This window comes from Vidua macroura, chromosome 18 (genome assembly GCF_024509145.1).
Source record: "Vidua macroura isolate BioBank_ID:100142 chromosome 18, ASM2450914v1, whole genome shotgun sequence".
Classification (NCBI taxonomy): Eukaryota; Metazoa; Chordata; class Aves; order Passeriformes; family Viduidae; genus Vidua; species Vidua macroura.
Genome location: NC_071588.1, coordinates 12,306,555 through 12,327,824, shown reverse-complemented (window position 1 = coordinate 12,327,824; position 21,270 = coordinate 12,306,555). Strand labels below are relative to the sequence as shown.

Here is a 21,270-nt window from a genome sequence, read left to right as displayed (position 1 = left end):
CACAAGGTTCCGCCGCCGCCGGGACCGGGGCCGGTGCCCGGGAATGAAGCCGGTGTTGGGGCCGGGGCCGTCGTTTCGTGGTCCCCACACGAGGGCGGCGATGGCGGCCTCAGGGCCCGGCCTGGCTCTGGAGAGCGGCGGGCGGCCGAGCGAGGCTGTGGCGACGGCAGGGTCGGTCTGGGCTGCGGCCCCGCTGGGAGCCCTCGGCCCCCTCACAGGCATGGCCGGGGACAGGGCAGGGCCCGCTGGGCACCCAGAGCCGCCCTGGGAGCCCTCAGCCCCCTCACAGCCATGGCCGGGGACAGGGCAGGGCCCGCTGGGCACCCAGAGCCGCGCTGGGAGCCCTCAGGCACGGCCGGCCCCGCTGGGAGCCCTCCGCCCCCTCACAGCCGTGGCCGGCCCCACGGGAGAAGCCGCTAACACGGGAGGGTTGTTGCCCATGGAAGTGGCCACTCTGAGTGACCGATGTACCTCTCTGAGGCCATTTTTCCCTTCCTCTTGGCCATGTCTGGAGCTGAGCGGGTGGGCAGGGTTGGCCCCACCGCTGCTGTGCCCACCACACCTGCTGGGAACGTGTTTTGCTGCTTGAATCACACCCACCTCCTGCAGCCACCACAGCCCAAGAGCTGCCACTTTGATGGCGTTTTGGGGAGGACACGAATTTGGCTCAGTTCCTCTCCACTATCAACACACCTTGGTGATCTAAGGCTGCGTTCAAACGATGCTGAACCGCAGCTGCAAAGCTTCTGCTGCTTCAGCCAGTCCAGCTGCCCAGGAAGCAGAGAGGCCATGAGTACTCAAGTCAACAGAATGATTCCTGAGGAGCCCTCAAGGAAACAGAGCAGGTAAGTGATGTGCTGGTGTAAGTCAAACAGCTGGTCCTTCTAGAACAGACTGTAAAACACAGCCCATGCTCTCAGCAGCAGCTTGTGCAGTCACCCCCACCCTGGTGTCCACCTCTGCCTTCCTCACTGGCCTCTTGCTGGTTTCCCTCCTCTACGGCTTGTTGCTGTTTATAAAACCCAACTTAATGAACATGAACAGTGGTCCAGGAAGATCCCAAACTACCTCGTTGAGGGGAGGAACTCCTGTATGTAGAAACCCTGCAAAAGACAGGTGGGTGAAGGCTGGCTGTGCCTTGGCCTGTGTGCTGGACCCCAACCCCCCCCTGCCCTGGGCTGAGCCCCCAGCAGGGGCAGCAGGAAAGGAGGGGGAGATTCTGCCCCTCTGCCCTGCTCAGGTGAGACCCCACCTGCAGAGCTGCCCCTGGCTGTGGGGTCCCCAACATGAGAAGGATCTGGAGCTGCTGGAGTGAGACCAGAGGAGGCCACGGAGATTCTCCAGGGACTGGAGCCCCTCTGCTCTGGAGCCAGGCTGGGAGAGCTGGGGGTGCTCACCTGGAGAGGAGAAGGCTCCAGGGAGAGCTCAGAGCCCCTTGCAGGGCCTAAAGGGGCTCCAGGAGAGCTGGAGAGGGACTGGGGACAAGGGATGGAGGGACAGGACACAGGGAATGACTCCCACTGCCAGAGGGCAGGGATGGATGGGATATAGGGCAGGAATTGTTCCCTGGCAGGGTGATGAGGCCCTGGCACAGGGTGCCCAGAGCAGCTGTGGCTGCCCCTGGATCCCTGGCAGTGCCCAAGGCCAGGCTGGACAGAGCTGGGAGCAGCCTGGGGCAGTGGGAGGTGTCCCTGCCATGGCAGGGGGTGGAATGGCACGAAGTTCAATATCCTTTCCAGCCCAAACCAGTCTGTGATTCTGTGACTTGTTTTCCCTACAAAACAATCACTTGCAGGGACTTAGAGGAGGCGTCTCCCTGGGGTGCACGTGCTGGTGAGCCCTGCCAGTGGTGGGATTGCACACCAGGAGCTGCCCCTGCAGCAGCTTCTCTGCAAAGCCAGGGGGATAAGGGGGCCAGTTTGGGGTGATTCCTGGCCCACAGGGAGCCCCCGTGTCCATCCCAGGGCTGGTGTGTGCAGGGAGCCCTGCCCGGGGGTGCCAGCCCTGCCCCCGTGCCCCGGCAGCCGGGGAGGCCCCGCGGGCCCCGGGTCAGTGCCGGGGGCCGCGCGCTCCTGCCTCGGCCACCCGAAATGTGATCCGAATCCGTAATGCTGTGGGTGATGAAATCGGCTCCAGCTCTGTGTAATCCCCTCACTGCCCCCCTGCATCTCCTCGCTGTCCCCTCCTCCAGCCCACAGTCATCTGCAGCCTCGCACTGTCCCTCTATCCCCACGCCATCCCCTCTGTCCCCTCTATCCCCACATTGTCCCCATACTGTCCCCTCTATCCCCAGTGTCTCCTCTGTCCCCAGTTCCCACACTGTCCCCTCCATCCCCATGCTATCCCCTCTATCCCACACTGTTCCACCTTCCTCATACTTCACTTCTATCCCCAAACTGTCCCTCTGTCCCCACTGTCTCCTCTATTCCACACTGTCCTCTCTGTCCCCAAATTGTCCCTCCATCCCCACGCTGACCCCTCTGTCCCACCTTCCCCACTGTCCTCTCTGTCCCACATTGTTCCCTCCATGCTCATGCTATCCTCCCATTCCTACACTGTCCCATCAAACTCCCACCCTGGATACCAGAATCTTCCACCACACAAGCACTGTTCCCTCCACTCCCAGTCCCACACTGTCATTCCATGCCCCGTGTCCCTGCATCCCTGTGCTGTCCCCTCTGTCCCAACACTGTCCGTCCATCCATCCATCCATCCATCCATCCATCCATCCATCCATCCATCCATTCCCATATGCCCCACCGAACTCCCACCACCCATCCCTGGATACCAGAATGTCCCACTACACAAGCACCGTTCCCCCCCATGTCCTTCCATCCCCACACCATCACCTGCATTCCCGTGCTGTCCCTCCATCCCCACGCGACCGCCCATCCCTCCGCCGTCCCACTGAGCTCCCACACCACGGCCGGACACCAGACCGTCCCACCACCCGACCGCTGTCCCCCTGCCCCCCACCCCCGCGCCGTCTCCTCGCTCCCCCCTCTCCGCCCGCGGCCGAGCACCGCCCCGCGGGGGATGATGTAACCCCCCGTCCCCCCCGTGTCCCGCCCGCGTCCCGCCCGCCGCACACTCGGCGGGCTCGGCGGCGAGCGGACGCAGCCATGTGCCCGTGCGCGCTGCGCGGCCCCCCCGCGCCCTGCAGCCCCTGCGGCCCCGGCCGCGCCGCCCGGCCCGAGGCCGCCGCCCGCCGGGTCGCCGCCCGCCTGCGCCGCCTGGGCGATGAGCTGGAGCAGCGGCGCAAGGCGCGGGGCCGCGGCCCCTCGGCCGCCCGCCGCCTGGCCGCCGTGGCGGGGCTGCTCTGCGCGCTCACGCCCGCGGCCGCGCTGGCCTGGCTGATCCGCAGGAGGAGCCTCTAGGGAGAGGGGCGCTGGACGGAGCGGGGAGCAGGCGGGACGCGCAACAGGTGGGCGCGGGACGGGGCGGCCGGCGGGGCTCGGCTCGGCGCGGGGTCGGGACGGCAGCGGGCGCGGGGGCTCGGTCCGGCCCGGCGGAGCGCGCTGTCCGCGGTACCCGCGCCGAGCCGGGCTGCGGGGCTGACCGCGGCAGCGCACCGAGCCACGGGCTGCTCGTGTTGCCGGGTCGTACCGATCGCTCTCCTTTTCCTATTCCTCTCCCTCTCCCTCTCCCCTCTCTCTTCCTTTCCTTGGACTGCCGGTGCCAGGTCGCCCCTACCTGTCGCGCTCACCTCTCCCCCCTGTCCTCTCCCCCTTTCCGAGGACTCCTCAAACGCCCCCTTTCCCCTTCCCCAAACTTTTCACGGCTTCCACCCCTGTGGCTCCCCTCCGCCCGCGCCACCCGTGCCCTCGTGGCGCAGTTTGAGCTCCATGCCTGGCAGCGGCGCGGGGCAGCTCAGGGGAAGCCGAGCAGGTCTCGTGTTGCCCCGGCTGCCGGTCCCGAGAGCTGGAGGATGCCCCGCACACCCGTGCCTGCCAAACCTCCAGCCCTTTTTTGCATGGAAGAACTTTCCCTGGGTCCTGTCATTCCCTGGCTTTAGACCCACGGGTGCTGGGGGGCACCCATTGCTGAGGTCACTGGGTGGTGGAATGTCCCCGCTGGACTTTCCAGTGGGGTAGCTGGGACATTGACTCTGCGTTTTGGATAATGCCTTGCCCAGTGTTGGGGGTTTTCCCCGAGGGGGGGTCCCAAGCCACTGGCCAGGAAAAGCACCCAAGCCCAGTTACTGCTGGTTCTGTGCTCCAGAGCCACTGAGAAAATGAGCAGCAGGGAACCAGGACATTTCTGGTCCTGTAACCTTTGTTGTTGACATCCTGGTGACAGCTCCGGGGCTTGTGGGGACAGCTCTGCACCCTCAGCCCTGGGAGCACTCAGGGGTACTAAGCATATGTGGGATCACCTCAGGGATTTTGGGTGCTCTGTAGTGTTCTTTGGGTCGTGGATTTGTCACCACAGATCTAAGGAGCACGAGCTCCTCTTTTGGGTGCTGTAAATTGCATCATAAACACCCCCCAGTGTCTGTCTGTGTTCAGGAAACAATTTCAGTGCGTGTCTAACTTTCAGTGTGCACTGGTATCCCACCAGCTTGGATAGGGTAGTGTGGAGGGGAAGTCAGGTTATCAGAGAGTTTAAAAATGAGGTTTTCCAGCAGGTCTGGGTGTTTGCACTGTGTGTGTGCACACTGTGGGGGGGCATTGTTGTCATCCGTCTGAGCCACGACTGCTGTGTCTGGCGGGAGGCTCCGCTGGTCGCCTTTGGAAAGCTTTCTTTGAAACAAAAACAGAGGAGAACTGTGGGGTTTTGATGAATTGAAGCCTCAATTTCTATAAAAGCAGGCACTGGATGGTGCCTCAGAGGTGGTGTCGGTGGTGTGGGACTGTGGTCAGGAGCAGAGCAAACACATCTCTGCCTCCCCATCAGTTTGTGGCAAGTTTGGTTCCAGTGTTTGGAAGCAAACCCACCCGTCTGCCTTGCTGGCCTCTCTGAGCACAAACAGAGCTGAAATCCAAGGGGGAACGACAGTGATCTCCCTTATCTAATGTCTCAAATGTCCTTTTCTTTCTGACAAGCCAGGGAAATTCCTCCCTGCCCAGTCTGGGACTCTGTCCCAAGCAGAGAAGGTGGCAGGTGAGCAGGGCTGGCAGAGGGAGCCTGTCAGCTGGCCCTGGTGATCCATGCGCACACACAGTCCAGACTTGCTGGCAATCCCACGAGGCCAAAGCTGTTTGCAGTATTAATTTTTGTGAAGGTTTATTGGGCAGACACTATTCTTTTCCCCCCAATCTCTTCTGCTGTTGATCCTGTAGTCCTCACTTCCATTTCTGCCCACCAGTTGCTTATAAATGGCTTTGATGAGAGGCTGTGGAAAAGCCAAGCTTATCCCGGGCACCTCCGAGGCGAATTCCATGGGCAGCACCGTCCTGCCCGTGGCTTCAAAGGCTGCCACAGACAGTGTTGAGCTGCCTCCAAATGCTCCTGGACACAAATACACATGTAAGGCTGAAAAGGAGCTCCTGGTGTGTGATGGGAAGCGGTTTCAGGGATAAAGGCCGAGATGAACAGGCTGGTGACACTCCTGGCTGTCCCTGTGTGCAACCTGTCCCACTCCTGCCAGGCTTCTAAGGCACAAGTGACCAAGCTGCAGATGAAAATACAATGCAAGCCCAGAATAATTAACTGTGTCATCTGCACCTTAGTTCCTCAGTTATTCTGGCCATTAATAATCTTTTCATCCTGAGCAGTAATTTGCTTCCACCAGTGCAGGTTTCTGACAGTCTGCAGCATCTCAGAGCCCCAGTGACAGTGCAGTGAGCTGGGTTAGCCTTGGAGATGAGGTAAGACAGTGTTTGATTACCTCAGCAGAGTATTTCTGAACAAAACAGGCATTTTTCTGCCCTCCTCAGAGAACTCTGCAGTGACAATAACATTGTCCTGCAACAAGCTGGGAAGTCCAGCCTCTAACCACTTGTGATCTTGGGATTTCATGGAAAGGCTGGTAAGAGGAGAGTAACTTGAACAGTTAATGAGTGCCCTGCAGAGTCAGCCTTTGTCTCGTGATCTAGTGGTTGCAGAAGGAATGGAGAAAAGAGGAAAAGGCCAGTTTCAGCTTGGGTTATTCCTTGAGTTCCCCTCCTGCTTTTTCAAGAGGCAGCAGCATTGGCTGCTGTGAGCGTACGCACGGCTCCTGAGGCAGAAGGTTGGTGCTTGTTCCCTCAGCTCCGTGTGGCTTCACACAACAGCACAGCTCAGGGAATAATCCCGTGCTCCAGGGAACCCCTCCTGCTCTCACAGCCCTGGCTGATGGCAGTGAGAGCAGGATTAGGGCACTGTGTGTGACCAACTCGCATCTGCGGACCGTGCTTGGGATTTGGGGAGGGATGCTTTGCAACTGGTAGTTTTGTAATATGTAATCTGACATCACCTTGAAACATCCAACCAGGGCATGAAGTATAGTTGTCAGGTGCCAGTTTGGCGTACAATGTCACTTGATTTCGCTCTGTTAGTTCAGGAGTGGCAGTGTATTAAAATCAAACCCTACTTGTCCCTGCCAGCTCCACCAGCCTGGTTCCGTGCCCACTGTGTTGCCAGGAATTCCCCCCACTGTTTGCTGCGAGGTTCATGCAGAGCCACTCTGTCCAAAGTCTCAGTGCAGTTAATTATCTGTATTAAAACCGGGTTGATAAGATTTCTGGAGGTGTCCCACTGAGCTGTGCAGGAGAGCAGAGCAAACGAAGGACCAGAGGCAGTGGAGATGCAGAGAGCTGGTTCTGCACCAGGACAAACATCCAGCCTCGTGCACCCCGTGTGTGTCCCTCACACAAAGAGGCAGGCTGTTGTTTATCCTCCTGGATCAGGAAAAAGCCAGCCCTTCCCAGTGGCAAGCATCCTGCTCAAAAAAGCCAAAGGTCCCTGCCACCCTCACCCCAGCCTCACAGTTAAATTGAAGAAAGAAAACCTTCAACATTAATTCTCCCGATAAACAAACATCAGAGTTTGCACAAACAAACAGCAGCCCGGGAATGGCTCATTCCACGGGTGGACTGAGGCCAAGCAGGACAGTCTTTATGGGAGGACTGGAGCTCAAATGTATTTTTTTACTGTCTGGGTTCCCTGCTCTTCCTATGCAAAGATCTCCCGGACACACCATTCTTCCTAGTTCGTCCCTAGCACTCTTGAACCCCCTCCTAATTGTTTTTTGGTCTTCCAAGTTGCCCTTCCATCTCCCGCGGAGATGCTAATGAAGTGTGAGTGTACACGGATGGGGCTGCTTGGGAATTTGACAGGGCTTTTGCCCAGCCCTTGTTCCCTCATTAAGCTGCTGCTGCGCGAGGAGGAAGCGATTGTGCCTCGTTTAGTCCCTGCCTCCAGCGTGCCCTGAGCGATCCAAGCCCTTGGATGTATTTTTCCCTTTCAATGTATCAATAACTGTTATTTTGTTTATTAGCAGTGGGACATGTGCCAAGCGAGCGGCCCCTGTAATCCATTCAAACGGGGCAGTTCCATGCTGACACAGTAGCCATGAGCAGAACTCCTTTTTCCAGCTGCTGCCGGAGCCGGGAGCTAAAACTCTGCTCTGGCTTCGTGCAGGTGCTGCCTAAAGGTGGCTTCTCCTCCCCTCCCTGAATAAAAATCAGTCAGAGAAGTGCTAAGAGGCACAGGACCCCCTACCGGAGTCGTTTCATGCCCATCCCACTCAGTGTCCATGAGAAAAGCAGCTTGTTTTTGGTAAAGCTGTGGGATAAGGCTGGGGAATTCCAGATAATTGGGAAGTGGAGCTGCCTGTGTGTGTTAAAGCACGGGGATGTGGCAAGGTTGGCTGAGGTGGTTTTGTAACCAAAGCCATTTGTTGTCTCATAACCTTATTGCTTCATTTGTGCAATGGTTGAGGGCAACTTTCTGAGAAAAATCTGTCTCTTCCTAAATGCCCAGGCACAGAGGGATACATCACCAAAGGGAATGTCAGTTCCCATGAAAAAATTTCAGAGGAAGTGAATTTTTTCTTATCGTTCCTATCCATGTTTCCAATAGACACTGCAGTTTTCATATAGGCACTCAGCCATAATTCCTTTTATTTTATAAGGAAATGAAAATGTTGATAGTTGTGGCCAGTTTCCCCCAAAGTTTCATCCTTTTAAGAATGGCACATAAAATAATCAATTTTTCAGCAGCTCTACAGAAGGGATATGCTGGTTCTCTTTCCAACTTACTATCCACCCCAGTACAAATGGGATGTAGTTTGGCTTTCCTCAGCCTTTTTCAGACCCAAAGTACCAAATTTTGCTCTGTCTGCTGAGTGCCTATTGTGGGAAATTTGGAGTAACTCCACTGGAGTCAATTGGGTTGCCCTGGATTTACGGTGCTGTAAATGAGATCAGAATTGGCTCAAAGTATATTCCATTAATGAGTCAGATACTGGCAATGCAGCCAATATGCACCCAGAAATGGCTTTAACACAGCCTAGGATATTCAAAATTGGTTTATTGAGAGATGGGCTCAGGGCCAGAATTCTGGGGTTCTCTTCTATTCTTTCCATGAAATTCACCTTCCTGCAGAAGGCCAGCACGAGGCTGATGCAAAACTTAAGAGCCATTTAAGCCCTTAGAATGGGGCTTGTGAGATGCATAAACATTGTGCTGAGCTCTTTGCCTGCCCTGGAGCAGATTTATCGCTTGGAGTTCAAGATGTTCTAGGATTTATCAACTTTTACAGGTTTTTATAGATTTTCTATACGTTAAGTGACACAGAGAGACAGTTTGTAAAATACAGTGACACCACGGATGATCTGTTGCCAGCCATGGTGGCACAGCAGGACAAGAGTTCAGAGCTTGGCAGTTGGAAGTGCTGCTACAGGAGAAATAATAAATAAGGATTAAATGGTTTTGCTGTGGAGGAAATCCTTTAATCAACTCCTGAACTCTTTATTCCAGTGTAACTTGAGCAAATACCTCACCTCTTGGAGTGGAGGCAGCCACATCCTCCTGCTTTGTACAGTGCCACACTCACAGCCCCAGCTGTGCCCAGCTCTGGGGAGTTGGGCCATTTGTGTGGGGACTGAGGTACCCAAATCCCCCCCTGGTGATGTTTCCCAGGTCTGGAGAATCCCGTGGTGCTGTGTGCCTGTCCCTGAGCACACAGGGAAGCAGGAAGGCTGAGCAGGGATACATTCCAAGGCCTGGGCTATCCCTGGCAGCTCTGCATTGACTCCCTGTGCCCAGCTGCTGGTTTTGTGTAGCTCTGTTTGTCCCTCCCCACACAGCAAACACCTCTCCTGTTTACCTTCTGCCAAAAAAGCCAAGCAGCTCTGCTAAAGCACTTTGGGATACTCCAGCACTTCCAGAGGGCAGGTGGGATGTGGGAGATGGAGCATGGAGGTGCAGCAGCCCTGGGATGGGGCTGGCTGACAGCCTTGATCACAGCCAGACTGGAAATGTGCTTCACCTCAGGAGGGTTCATCCCGGCCTTCCTCCTTCCAGCCATTCCCACTGTGGCTTCAGATTCCTTGAAACTAGAAAGCGAGGCTGGGAAGGGAAGAGGCTGGGATTGCCTCATCCTGTGGGCAGCTGGCAGGAACTGGGATAAAGCAGACGTGGTTCAGTCTCCTGCCGAGGAACCAGAGACATTCCAGGTGGCTGGAACAGGGAAAGGTCACAGCCCCAAGGCTGCCTTTGCTTTCAGGCACAGGGTGGGATTGCTGGGGTGTCCTGGAGTCAGGAGTTGGACTGGTGATCCCTGTGGGTCGCCTCCCACTCGGGATACTCTGTGATTCTGCTCAGAGTCCGTGGCAGCACCACAATTCACCTCTTGCCCATCCCAAGGCTGTCTCCTGCTACCTTCCCGCTGGCATGACCAGGGCAGGACAGCAGGAAGGGGAGGGATTCCGGAGTAAGGCGGCTCAGGATCTGCCCCGGAGCTGTTGGCCAGCCCTAATTGAGCTGTGACTTCATTGCTGCTGCAGTTGCACCGTCAGCGACTCCCCCCTCTCCCAGCGGTGAAATCACCTCATCCCGGCGGCCGGAGGAGATTTCTCCGTGCAGGTTTTTCTGGGATCTCTCATTGTCACAGCGTGCCAACGAGATATCCATGGCATCTGCCCCAGCCAGGGCTGCTATCAACAAACTGGGGGACAAACGCTGGGAAATAGGAATTTCATCACAGATGCCCCTCGGGCACCTCTCCTGCTAATTTGCACTTAGATGGTGCCTTTCTCTGAGCACTTTATTAATTAAGGCTGGCAGCCCACCTGTGAGGCAAAGAAGTTATTAGTGCCCTCATTTTCCAGCAGAACTGAAAGCAGTGGTTTGCCCAAGGCCACAAATCTAATCAGTGGCAGAGGCAGGAATGAGTGAGTTCTTGCAGTCTCCTGTGATACTCTGTGCACCCCACTGCCTACCTGGAACAAATTTAATGGCTTCCCTAAAAGTTCACATTTTTGTTAACGCGATGTAAATGAAGATGGAGCACCCAAAAGGAGCCTTGCAAGGGGGAGAACTCCCAGAAATCTGCAATACCCAGGGCCAAAGGCATCATCTCCTGTCTGAGCTACAAACCCTCTTCCCCATAAACTCCACACCTCTTCTTGTCCATAAATTTAGTAGGAGGGTTCAGGCATAAATTTAAAAGAAGCTTTTATTGTACCCAATGCATCAACATAATTAACACCCAACCCCATTTTTTTGCTTTCTTAGGCTGGAGCAAACCCTGTGCCCTTGGAGAAAATTGTTTCCCCTTTTCCTCCAGGGAATCCAGAGCCTGAGCAGCAGCTGTGAAGAGTGGAGAGAAAGAAAGAAGTGGGAGATGCTGGAAGTGCTTTGGGCGACGTGAGAAGGAGGATTTGCCCGGAAGGAGCTGTTCAAGGGCCCAGCAGCAAACCAGAGACACAAAACCTGCTTATATATAGAAGAATGTAACCCCTGTGTATGCAGACGTGGACGCGTGCATGCCTTGTCGAGAGCGTAAGCGACATTCCCTGTAGATCGCTGCTGTGAGCAGCCCTGCTCCTGCAGGCCGAGCCTTGGCACTGCTGCTGGCCCTGCTGGACACCACCCACTGCCCTGCTGGCCCATTTATGCAGCAGGATGAGGAGGAATCTCTACACCCAGATTAGTAATCCTGAGAATTCCAAACGTGCTGCGGCGCGGGCACGGCCCAGGCGTGGCGGGGAGCGGGTGCGGAGCAGCTCGGACAGCAGTTTGTGTGTGTAAATATTCATGCTCTGGCACCAGGGGAGAGCAGCTTTCCTATGACTTTAGTTTCTCTGGTGCTACATTTAATATTTGTCTGGGGCTAAACTGCCTCTCTGTGGTGCTACGGTTTCCCCAAGAGGATGTTCTGAAACGTGGGACAAGGAAAGATCTATTTTGGTTATTGATATTTATACACAAGATAGCAAAAATAAGACTTGTTGAGAAGGTGCTATTTTTTTTCTTTCTTTCAATCTCTGCAGAAACTAAGACAAAACAAATAATCTACCCCAGAACTTTATAAAACTCCTTTTCTTTGGAGCAGTTCTTTTTCTTTTGACAGGGTGGAGCTTGGGAAGCAGCAGGCACTGAGGTGGAAAGGACACAGGGCCCTTTCCACTGCAGTGTGCACATCAGAGTCTGCTAGAGCAGCACTTTCTGCAGCTCCAGAGCTGGGAATTCTCCTGCATGGTGATTTATTCAGTCCCACATCCCATGAACTAGGGAGGAGAACTCTTACCCAGACTGATCACTAGAGCAGGGGATAACAGGAGAACTTGGCCTTAGAAGTCAAAGGGCTTTTTTCAGTCTCGTACTGAGCACTTTTTTCCTTGCAGCCAAAACTACCTGTCAGATTTCGGGTACCTTCCACATACAGCAACCTGTGCACAGTTTTTTAGAAACATTTTTCCTACCTTCAGATACTTGCACCAGAAAATTGACCCTGCCATGGCAGGGAGGGCATTTTCAAAGGCATAAAGGAATGTCAGAACCCGATTTCTGAAGGAAATTTGGCTCCTTGTCTTTTAAAAATACTTCCCACCCCTCGCCCAGCCCAGGAGGAAGCCGAGTGGCCTCTGTGTCCAGTCAGACCCTGCATTTTTGACTGCTGCAGGAGAAATGTTTCTAAGCAGTCTGAAAGCTAAATTCTCCCTTTATCAAATATTCACCGCAGTGTTTTGAGCCCCTGCACACATTTTCCTGGCTGATATTGATCCAAGTCCATTCCCAAACAGCAGCAAGGGCTCTGCTGGAAGAGCAGATTGTTCCTAGTGAAGAACCTTGCCCTGCCTCAGGTGATGTGCAGTGTTGGGAGGGGTGGTGTAGCTCCGTGTAGTTTGTCTGTCCATACCCCTTGGGTGGTTTCAGAGCCACAGGGGCCAGTGAAACATTTTCCTGCCATTTTTGGCTTGATGCTCAGTAATCCTCAGCATCCTGAACCCCTTTCCAGCTCAGTCTCCTACAGAAACAAGGACAAATTCTTCTAACAAAAGGAGGAGCCTCAGCTGATTCCAGCAGGGCTGCCAGCGCTGGGCAGAGCCTTAAAAATACCAGTTTCTGGAATCCCCTGGAATGTGGGAGTGAAGTTGTGCCTGTGGAATTGCACAAGTCCCACTTGAAGAGGAACCATGGATGTGACACTTGGCTGTAGGGGACAGCCCCTGCAGCTCTGCCCTGCACATCCTCCCCAGCCCTGGGACAGGCCCAGGGCTGAGTCACGTCCCTCAGAGGCTCTCCATAAATTCCTCACCTTTATCAGCTCTGAATGTAATAAACTTCTCACCTGGAATAGGCATTATTCCATTTTCCCTGTGCACACAGCTGGCACTGCCTTTGGCTCTCCTGCTGTCCTGGCTGTTGAGGGCTGCAGCCTTCAGGCTGCTCCCAGTCTTTCAATTCCCTTGGAACAGCACAGCCAAGGAAAAGGAAAGGAGGTTCTGTCCTCCCCACCTTGGGAGAGCCCCCAAATCTGTGATCAGCCCCATGCAGGGATTGGCTGATCTCCCTCAGTCCCAACCCTCCGCGGACAGGCTTGTCTGTGAAAATTCCCAAACCTCAGAGCTCCCAGGGGAGTGTTCTCCTCAGGGCCTCCAAACAGTCAGCAAAAAATGTTAAAAGACTTGTCCTGCCCAGCGTGGAACAGCCACATCGATGGTGCTTCCCGAGTGGAAACCAGAGCAGGTCTGGTACCCAAATCCTGCCTTGTTCCTGGTTTGCTTCACTTTTGTAGTTCCAAACTGGATGTTTCGCATGAAGCGAGGGTGAGGTTTTGGAGTTTTGTAGCCAGAATTCCCTGTACAGAACTGGAATTCCTTATTGAGGGTACAGATTTGTCAAAGCCTTACATTTTGTGGTGTAATTGCTATCCTTGAACGCCTCCATTTTTTTTGACAAGGAGTGTTTTTATCCTTTCTACAAGATCTGCTTTTCCCCTGGTTGGTGTTTGCACGGGAAGGGAAGGGTGCTGTGAACTCCCTGGAAATCCCCAGTCCCCTCCTGTGGGCAGGAAACCGGCACAGTTCCCCTCTGGCCCTTTTGTTTTCTCACAGCAGGAGCAATCCCTGAGTTGGGTCAGCTGGGAGGGCCAGGGAGGGCTCTCCCGACGGAGAAACGGAGCCCTCTCGGGTTTCAGAGCTCGCTTATGAGCTCATAGTCTGCGCAGGGCACGGCTGGGAGGGAACTCTTCATGAATTTTTAAAGCAGTTCCCTGCCAAGACAGCTCCCAGCACAACCTGGAATTCCATGTTCCAAGGTAAAAGAGCAGCCTGGTGTGGGCTGCTGCTCAGCTCCTCTGCCACCTGCTCAGACTGCTCCTTTGGCCATGAACTCCGGGCTGCACCAGCAATGGTGGGTTACCCCAGGGCAGGGCTGGGCCCAGGAGTTCCACATTCCTTCCTCTTCTCCAGCAGAATTCTTCTCAGCAGGTAAAAAGGCATGGGATGGGACCAGGCCTCCTGTCCCACAGCTTGGTGTGCCCGGGAGGGGCAGCAGCCAGGCAAACTCCAGCAAAGCACCCCAAGCAGGGAGCTGTCAGCGTGGAGGGGGGAATCCATTCCATCCCTCCTGCTTCACAGCAGAGAGGCAGGAATTCCTCTTTGAGCCAAGCCAATTGCTAAAGCAATTCCCTTAAATCCTCCTTAAACACTTCTTGAACCAGTTTCATCTGATTTGTGAGTTTGTTTTGTTTCTGTATCACAGGAAAAGTTATAAAGGTCTCTTAAACCCTCAGCATGAGCAGAAGCAGATCCTGCTGTTGAAATCCATGACAAACTGAACTGGTTAAACTGGTGCAGTGTCTGTCCACAGACAGCCTGGAATGAGGCATTCCCAGCTGGAAAACTGCACTGCCCTGTGAAAAATGGCCCCAGTGAGGACAGAATAGCACAAAATACTCAATTTTCCTACATAACATCTGTCCCTGATCTCAACAGGAGCCTGTATGGAGTATGTACAGAACAGACTATCTGAGGCTCCACACTGCATCCTGGACACACATTGTCCATGTCCAACCCTCCTGGCTGTATCTCAGCTCCCCAGCAGGTGCACAACTTTCCTTGGAGCCAGTTTGCTCCCAGCAAATTTGATTTTCAATCCAGGCTTCAAACTCAGCCTTGTACTTGTGTAACTTTGCTCTTTGTGAGCTGAACTTGCCATCGTATCACAGCAGGTGAGGAGACTCTGGCAATGCCAATTCCAGATCCAAGGGCTGGGGGAATTGTAAATACCATGGGAATTGGGCTTCCCTAGGACCAGCCAGTCTGAGAAGAGGGGAGGGATCCTTACCTGCTGCTCCTGCCTTGGGTTTTTACACCACAAAACACAAACTTCTTTTTTCTTTCAAATATTTATTTGAATACAGGAGTGAATTTTGATGTGACTTCAGGGTCCACTCTGAGGGAATGACTGAAGTGCTTGAATTTCCCAAGGTTTTTAATATTTACAGGAAGAGCCTTTGGAGCTTGATAAATACTCACTGAAAGCATCTGAGGATTAAATGGCCATTATTAGTTACACCATTATTACTTACACCTTTTTTAGTTACATCTTTATTAGTTACTCCATCAGTAGTTACAGGTGGCAGCAAGCAGAGCAAACCCAGCTGCAGTGGGATTTAGTTCCCTGGGTTTTTACAGCATCCCTTTTCCAGTCATTCACCACAGTTTATCACAAAACCCTCCCACCCTCCTTAGTCCTGAGGCCACTGGGAATTCCCCAGTCTCTCCCAGGGGCATTGCCAAGGGAATGACAGGCAGGGAATGCCCATTCCTGGCATTTTGCTGATCCAGAACCATTGGGATGAAACTCCAGCAGGGTCACTGTGCAGGTTTCCCCCCCACCAAAGCAAGGGCAGTGCTCAGAGTTCTTGGAGCTCCAGGAGGCTCCTGGTCCTGGCTGGATGGGGCTTCTCTCTTTTGTAAAAGGAATTTCATATGCTGAGACTCTTTGTACATATTTATAAGGAATTTATTAAAAAAAAAGAAAAATAACTGTTCAATGGCAAAAAAAGGCTCTGGGTTTTATTTCCTTTGAGGAATTTCCTTCCACAGCCTTTCCTGTTTCCCCATGGGAGTCAACAGGTTCCCAGGAGCTGTCACTGGAACTGAAGTTTCCCCTGGATGTTTTCTGGTCCAAGTGTCGTGTTCTAGGAGAAAGCAGGACCATCCCTCCCAAAAGAAACCCCAAAACCTCAAGAATGCAAACCCACCCTTTCCTTTTGATTTCCTGCTTACCACCAATAAAAACTGAATTTTGAAGCAGTGTATCCCACACTTTCTGTAGAGCTGGGTCCTACTGAGCTTTTCCTACACTTCTCCAAACACATTTTCCAGGAGCATTTAGGGAAAAAAAATCAGAATGAGAAGTAGCTTTCCAAACAGTTTTAGAGCAGAAACACCAAGCCTTGGGTTCACTGGCACTGCAGTGACACTGAGGCCTTTCAGAAACTCCCTGCCCATGGAATCACTGATTTCCCCTTTTCCTGGTGAATATTCCAGACTATCACACATAACATTTTTAATGCCCAATGAAAACCTTGCTCCCTGCCGTTCTGAACTCTCTCCCATTCCCATTGCAGAGAGCAATGAGATTCCTTGGCTTAGTTCTCCACTTTCACAGGATCCATTAGACAAGAATTTGACATCATTTTGGTTTGGAAAGTAAAGCTTTTCCTCCTCCGCTTCCCTGGACCTCCCAAGCCAGGTTTGGACTCTGCCCAGCTCAGGCTCTGCTCTCACCATTCCTCCTCAGCCACACTGAGCTTATTTCCAAAGAAATGTGGAGTCTTACTCCTGTTCCATCAGCTCCCGTTGGCTTTAATTCCTCCCCTGTGGAGTTTCCATCAGCACAGACACAGCCTCCTTCCCTCAGGAGCCTCTTCCTGCTGATGGCTCAGTGGGGCTGTCACCTTCAGCCATTTCCATGGCAATGAGCTGGGGGGATGCTGCTGCTCCTGGGGGTGGCAGCAGAGGTGGTTTGGGGACAGGGAAAGCTCCAGAACAAACAGCAGCTCCCTCTGAGGGCTTGTACTGCTGGAGAACCTCAGCAGAGAGCTCAGCCACAGGGATGGGGTTAATCCCTATTAATTCCTGCCAGGGATCTCCTTCCTCAGGAGCTCCTGTTCAAGGCTCTGGTTTTCCCTCCTCGAGGACCCAGACAGGTCCTGGCTGAGGAGCACAGGGCAGGGACACTGAGCTTGTGAGATACTCTTAATCAGGTGCTGGATTTCCATCCAGACAAACCCAACTCAACTTCAACCTCCCTCTGCTCTCCCCAGAGACTGGGAAATCAGAAAGTCTCACCATGAAAAGTAAAGAGGAAGAACATTTCCAGGGAAAGGAGCTTTCATTTCCAGCTTCACTGGCAGGGTCCTTCCCAAGCTCCCTGTGATTTTCCTAAAGTGACAGCACGTGCCATTTGTGGAATCAATTGGAAAAACAGCAGCTGGGAAATGGGAAATGACATTTCTGCAACTGTGGACACGAGGTTCTGAAGCACTGCTTGGGAAGAGTTCTCAGAGAGAGCTGCTCTGTAACTCTCTAAAGTCATGGACTCAGGGAATGTAGGGCCAGGTGATGTGGAGCACAGCTTTGTTCAGCACATGCACTCACAGCTCCCCTGCCCTGGACACGCAGTGTTTGTCCATACTGAAAGGACAGGAAAATAGGAAACCTCCCAGACACTTTATAACCCTGTAAGCTCCAGAAACACCCTGGAGTCTGCCACAGCATAACCCACACCTCCCCTTCTTCCTTCGAGGGTAAAGTTTCTGGCCAGTCACAATTGTTGTGTTGGCTCAGAGCTGGAAGAAGGACTGACAACAGAACTGAGCAGGGATCCTGGGATTGTCCTGCTCCGTGCCTGGTGAGCTGCCCTGCTGTCAGTACCCCTGCAGTGGGCACGGGTGCCCTGCTGTCAGTACCCCTGCAGTGGGCACGGGTGCCCTGCTCTCAGTACACCTGCAGGTGGGCAGAGGTGGTGCCATCCTTCCAGCAGCGCAGCGTCTCCACGGTGACCGAGCGGCACAGGGGACACGTCTTCTCCCGGTCGAACCACAGGCACAGGCACTCCTCACAGAACACGTGCTGGGGACACAGGGACTGTGTCTCAGCTTGGAAATGGGGCTGTGTGTTCTATCCCCATCTGTCAGAGCTGGGGCAGTTCTCTGCTGTTCATGGGGCAGTTTTTTCTTTATCTCTTCCACAGCCCATCCTCCCTCCAGGAGATCTCTCCTGTTCATGGCCACTGAGTGTCCCTGCATGGCTGAGAAAATTCCATCAGCCCATGGGGAGAGGCTCTGCCCAGGGGAGGAGCCAAGCATTCCTACCTGGATCCAATCTGACCTTGGAACAGCACAGCAGCCTTTGCCCACTGCATTCCCAGAGGAGCAGCTTTCTGCCCCACTGCATTCCCAGAGGAGCAGCTTTCTGCCCCACTGCATTCCCAGAGGAGCAGCTTTCTGCCCCACTGCATTCCCAGAGGAGCAGCTTCCTTCCCCACTGCATTCCCAGAGGGAGCCCAGGCCCATCTCCAGCAGCCCTGGAGCTTCAGAGGAAAACTCCAGCCTTGTCCAGGATCCTGCTCCAGCAGAAGCACAGCTGGCACTGCAGGAGGGCTGAGCCCCCATGGAATGGGACTGCTGCCACACCCTGACCCACAGGCTGCCAGGGCCTGCTCTGACTCTGGCAGGGTTTGCTTTGTACTATTGCATTTGTATTTTTAGTTTTCCTAGTAAAGAACTGTTATTCCTATTCCCATATCTTTGCCTGAGAGCCCCTTAATTTCAAAGATCATAATAATTTGCAGGGAGGGGGCTTTACATTTACATTTTCCATTTCAGGGGAGGCTCCTGCCTTCCTCAGCAGACACCTGTCTGTCCAAACCAAGACACACCACCAGCAGGGAGGCAGCTGGTGCAGCTGGCACTCACAGGGTGTGGGAAATAAACCCCAGTTTGCCAAAGCTCTGGTTTTTAACAACAGCACTAGAAAGAAACATTCCAAAGGTCTACAACACCTGGGCTGACAGGGGAGCTGAGAGGGTTTTCCTCTACCATATCTCCCTCCTCAGTTCCCTAAGTCCTCACTAAGCTCTAATAACCTCTTTCTTCCCCCTGCTCCTTGCATTTGCTTTATTCTGCAGTCCCAGTTTCCCCTTTTCAGTAGATGTCAGTTTTCATCCTCTGGTTTCTGCACTGACCCCTCCCCGGGTTCTCCAGCACACACCATCCAGTCCCAGACTGGGAGAGCAGGAAAAAGGCAAGGAGGGAGCACGAGGAGCTGTGAGAAGCTGGGAACTCCTCCACACACGAGGAGTCAGCAGAAATGTCACTCCTCAAATCCCAACTCTACCAATCAGATCCAAAAGCAGCTTCTCAGGGACTTCCAGCTTGGAAACATCTGCACAGGTGTTCACAGCAAGGCTAAGAGGCACCTTTGGTGCACAGATGGCTTTCATTTGATAACCCTGTTATCAAAAGGGAGTGTTAAAGCTACCCAGCCCTCTCAAGGGGCAGGTAAAGCTCTGCTCACTCTAGCCCCAGGGTCTGCACTGCCCATTGCAGGCCCTGCCCCACAAGGCTGTGCCCACCCCACAGCCACGGTCACCCCCTCAGCTGCCACAACCCAATGGTCACCCAGGGCAATAAAGATCCACCAGGAGCTGGATCAAGAGCCAGCAAAGGCCTCCAGGAGCTCCCAGGCTGGCTGTGCCTCTCCCCACTGCAGGAGCTCACTGAAGGAATGGCAGCAGGGGAGTTCTGGGGTCTTACCTGGCACAGAAGGATCAGAGGTTCCCTGAACTCTGCCTGGCAGATGGCACAGATGTCTCCTGCCTCACTGCACTGCTGGCTCGTGGCACGGACTCCATAGGTCTGTCAGGGAGAGGTGGGGAAAAACAAACCCCATGTCAAGGGACTGGAAGGGGAAATGTGCACAAAGATTGCTTTTCACCCCCAGATTCCCCACAGGGCTTCGTGTCACCGGGTGGGGAAGGGGGACCTGGGCACAGAGGAGTCTGGAGCTCTGTGCTCCCTGTCTGCCCCTCCCCTGGAGCTGACTCCATCTTTTAGGGCCTTCACTTGTGCAGCAAGGATAATGGAATTTAATGAGCTCAACAGGGAACTGAGAGGATTAATTCAGCACCATTTGCAGGGGTGTTTAGATGGAGGGAGGGATTATTATTATTATTGGCAAGCAGGAGACAATAGAAGAAAGAGTAACAGCAGCTGTGCCCACAGGCTGCCCACTTCCCCTTTAGATATAGGGAAGGTAAATGCTGCTTCTCCCACTGTAACAAATTTAGGGGAAACAGAAACCTGCTGAGGGAAAATGACCAGCCCAAGCTCAGGGAATAAGCAAGATAAGTTCTAACTTTGATGAGGCTCTTTTCCTCTACAGCCTTTGATTTACCCTTTTAAAATGTAAGTCACTGCAGCAGATCTAAATATCAGCCCTGTGGAATGCAGTGCCTGGGATAATTCCTGTGCACTGCAGGGTCTCTTTCAATGCCACTGCACATCAGGCACCACAAAGTCCTTCCTACACTCTGCACTACAAAGTTTTGTCAGCTCCTTGCAGTTGGATTAATCCACATTACACAGAGCTTCCAATCAGACAGAACAGGAACCATCTCCCACCACAGCTGGGCCAGGGCAGATGTCAGAAAAGGTCCCTGACATCCCTGACAGGAGCCCCCAGCTTGTCCAGCCATGGGCTGACATTGTTTTGTTCTGTGGTCCTGAGCAATTTTCAATTTTATCATTCAGCAGGAACAAGGTTCCACCTCTGGGACTGCTCCTCCACGTTTAACTCCTTACCTGGGGGGTGCAAAGGACCTTCAGTGCCTTCCTGACACTTCCCACACGGCCACAGATGTCAAAAGACTGCAAAAAACACATCCCATTTTAGATCATTTTCACAAAACCTCTGTCTGTGTGTGTGTGAGTCCAGAAACTCAGCAAACATTCTCCAAATGGATACTCAGAGGGGAAAAAGTAACAATGGTGCCAAAAGAGATTTCATGGTGATCATGAAATATGTAATAAATGGGAATTGACAGTGGGGAAGGGTGGCCAGAAAAGCTCTGGGAGCAGCTGACTGCAAAGTGGGGACTTTAGAGGGCACAGAGAGGGGCTGGCACCAGGCTGGGCTGGGTCAGTTGTCCATCCCACTAAGCAGGAAAGGGCTAAAATGAACCCATTCCCATAGGGAAGGGAAGGGGAAAGGGGAAGGAGGAAAAGAAAATGAAAATAGCTTGAAAACCTAACCCAGTCTATCATCTCTCTGTTCCCTACCTGCTGGCAGAGCACAGGGAAAGCTCACTGAACTAAAGAAGATGTGAAAAAGTGACAGTGCAAGGAGCAGCCCTGCATCAGCTGGGGCTGGTGGCACAGCAGGAGCTGCTGGCTGTCACCTGGGGCAGGGGAGGCTGTGATGCTGCAGCTGCAGAGCTGGAGCAGCACTGCAAAGGCACAGAGACAGGAGTTGGCTTTCTGCTCTTGAAGTGTTTTTGGTGAGAGTGATTGAGTGGGCTCACTGCAGGGAATGCCAATGAGCTCATCCTGCAATGCATGGGGAAGCAAATGCAGGCACCAATAATGCTTCCAGGCAGCACACACAGGGCTCCCAGGCTCCTTCCAGTAATGCTTCCACTCAGCAGCCACCACCTGGGGCTGCCCACTGCCTCAGACATCCCATCTCCTACCAAGGGTGGGATCAGCCCTTTCCTTCCCAGCGCAATTCCCAGCTTTTCCTGCTTGCTGTGCTTACAGCATGACTCCAATGTCTCCTCTCTCCCAGCCCATATTCCCCCCTCATTCCCCCCTCTGGAGCCCCCC

The 21,270-nt window shown here is 53.7% G+C and overlaps 1 protein-coding gene and 1 long non-coding RNA gene across 7 annotated transcripts in view; one reads left to right on the top strand and one right to left on the bottom strand.

The window, feature by feature from the left end:
* The first annotated feature begins 18 nt into the window (after nt 1–18).
* On the top strand, nt 19–14,104 carry LOC128816488 (uncharacterized). 2 transcript variants are annotated; one of them, XR_008439925.1, is made up of 2 exons: nt 19–845; nt 10,662–14,104. It is a non-coding gene; the product is annotated as an uncharacterized LOC128816488 (long non-coding RNA). The 2 variants fall into 2 exon arrangements; XR_008439924.1 differs by lacking the exon at nt 19–845 and adding an exon at nt 3,303–3,424.
* Nucleotides 14,105–14,778: 674 nt separating this feature from the next.
* The window catches only part of RNFT2 (ring finger protein, transmembrane 2), a 29,332-nt gene continuing 22,840 nt past the window's right edge, over nt 14,779–21,270 (bottom strand). For 3 of the 5 annotated variants that reach the window (XM_053994148.1, XM_053994146.1, XM_053994147.1), the window contains exons 9-11: nt 20,251–20,316; nt 19,204–19,305; nt 14,779–14,920 (exon numbers count right to left, since the gene is read on the bottom strand). In XM_053994148.1, the coding sequence (XP_053850123.1) occupies nt 14,783–14,920; nt 19,204–19,305; nt 20,251–20,316 (306 nt within the window). In that variant the 3' untranslated portion in view covers nt 14,779–14,782. Of the gene's footprint in view, nt 14,921–15,407; nt 17,519–17,938; nt 18,900–19,203; nt 19,306–20,250; nt 20,317–21,270 lie in introns of those variants that run through there. The other 2 variants (XM_053994149.1, XM_053994150.1) reach the window with 2 other exon arrangements.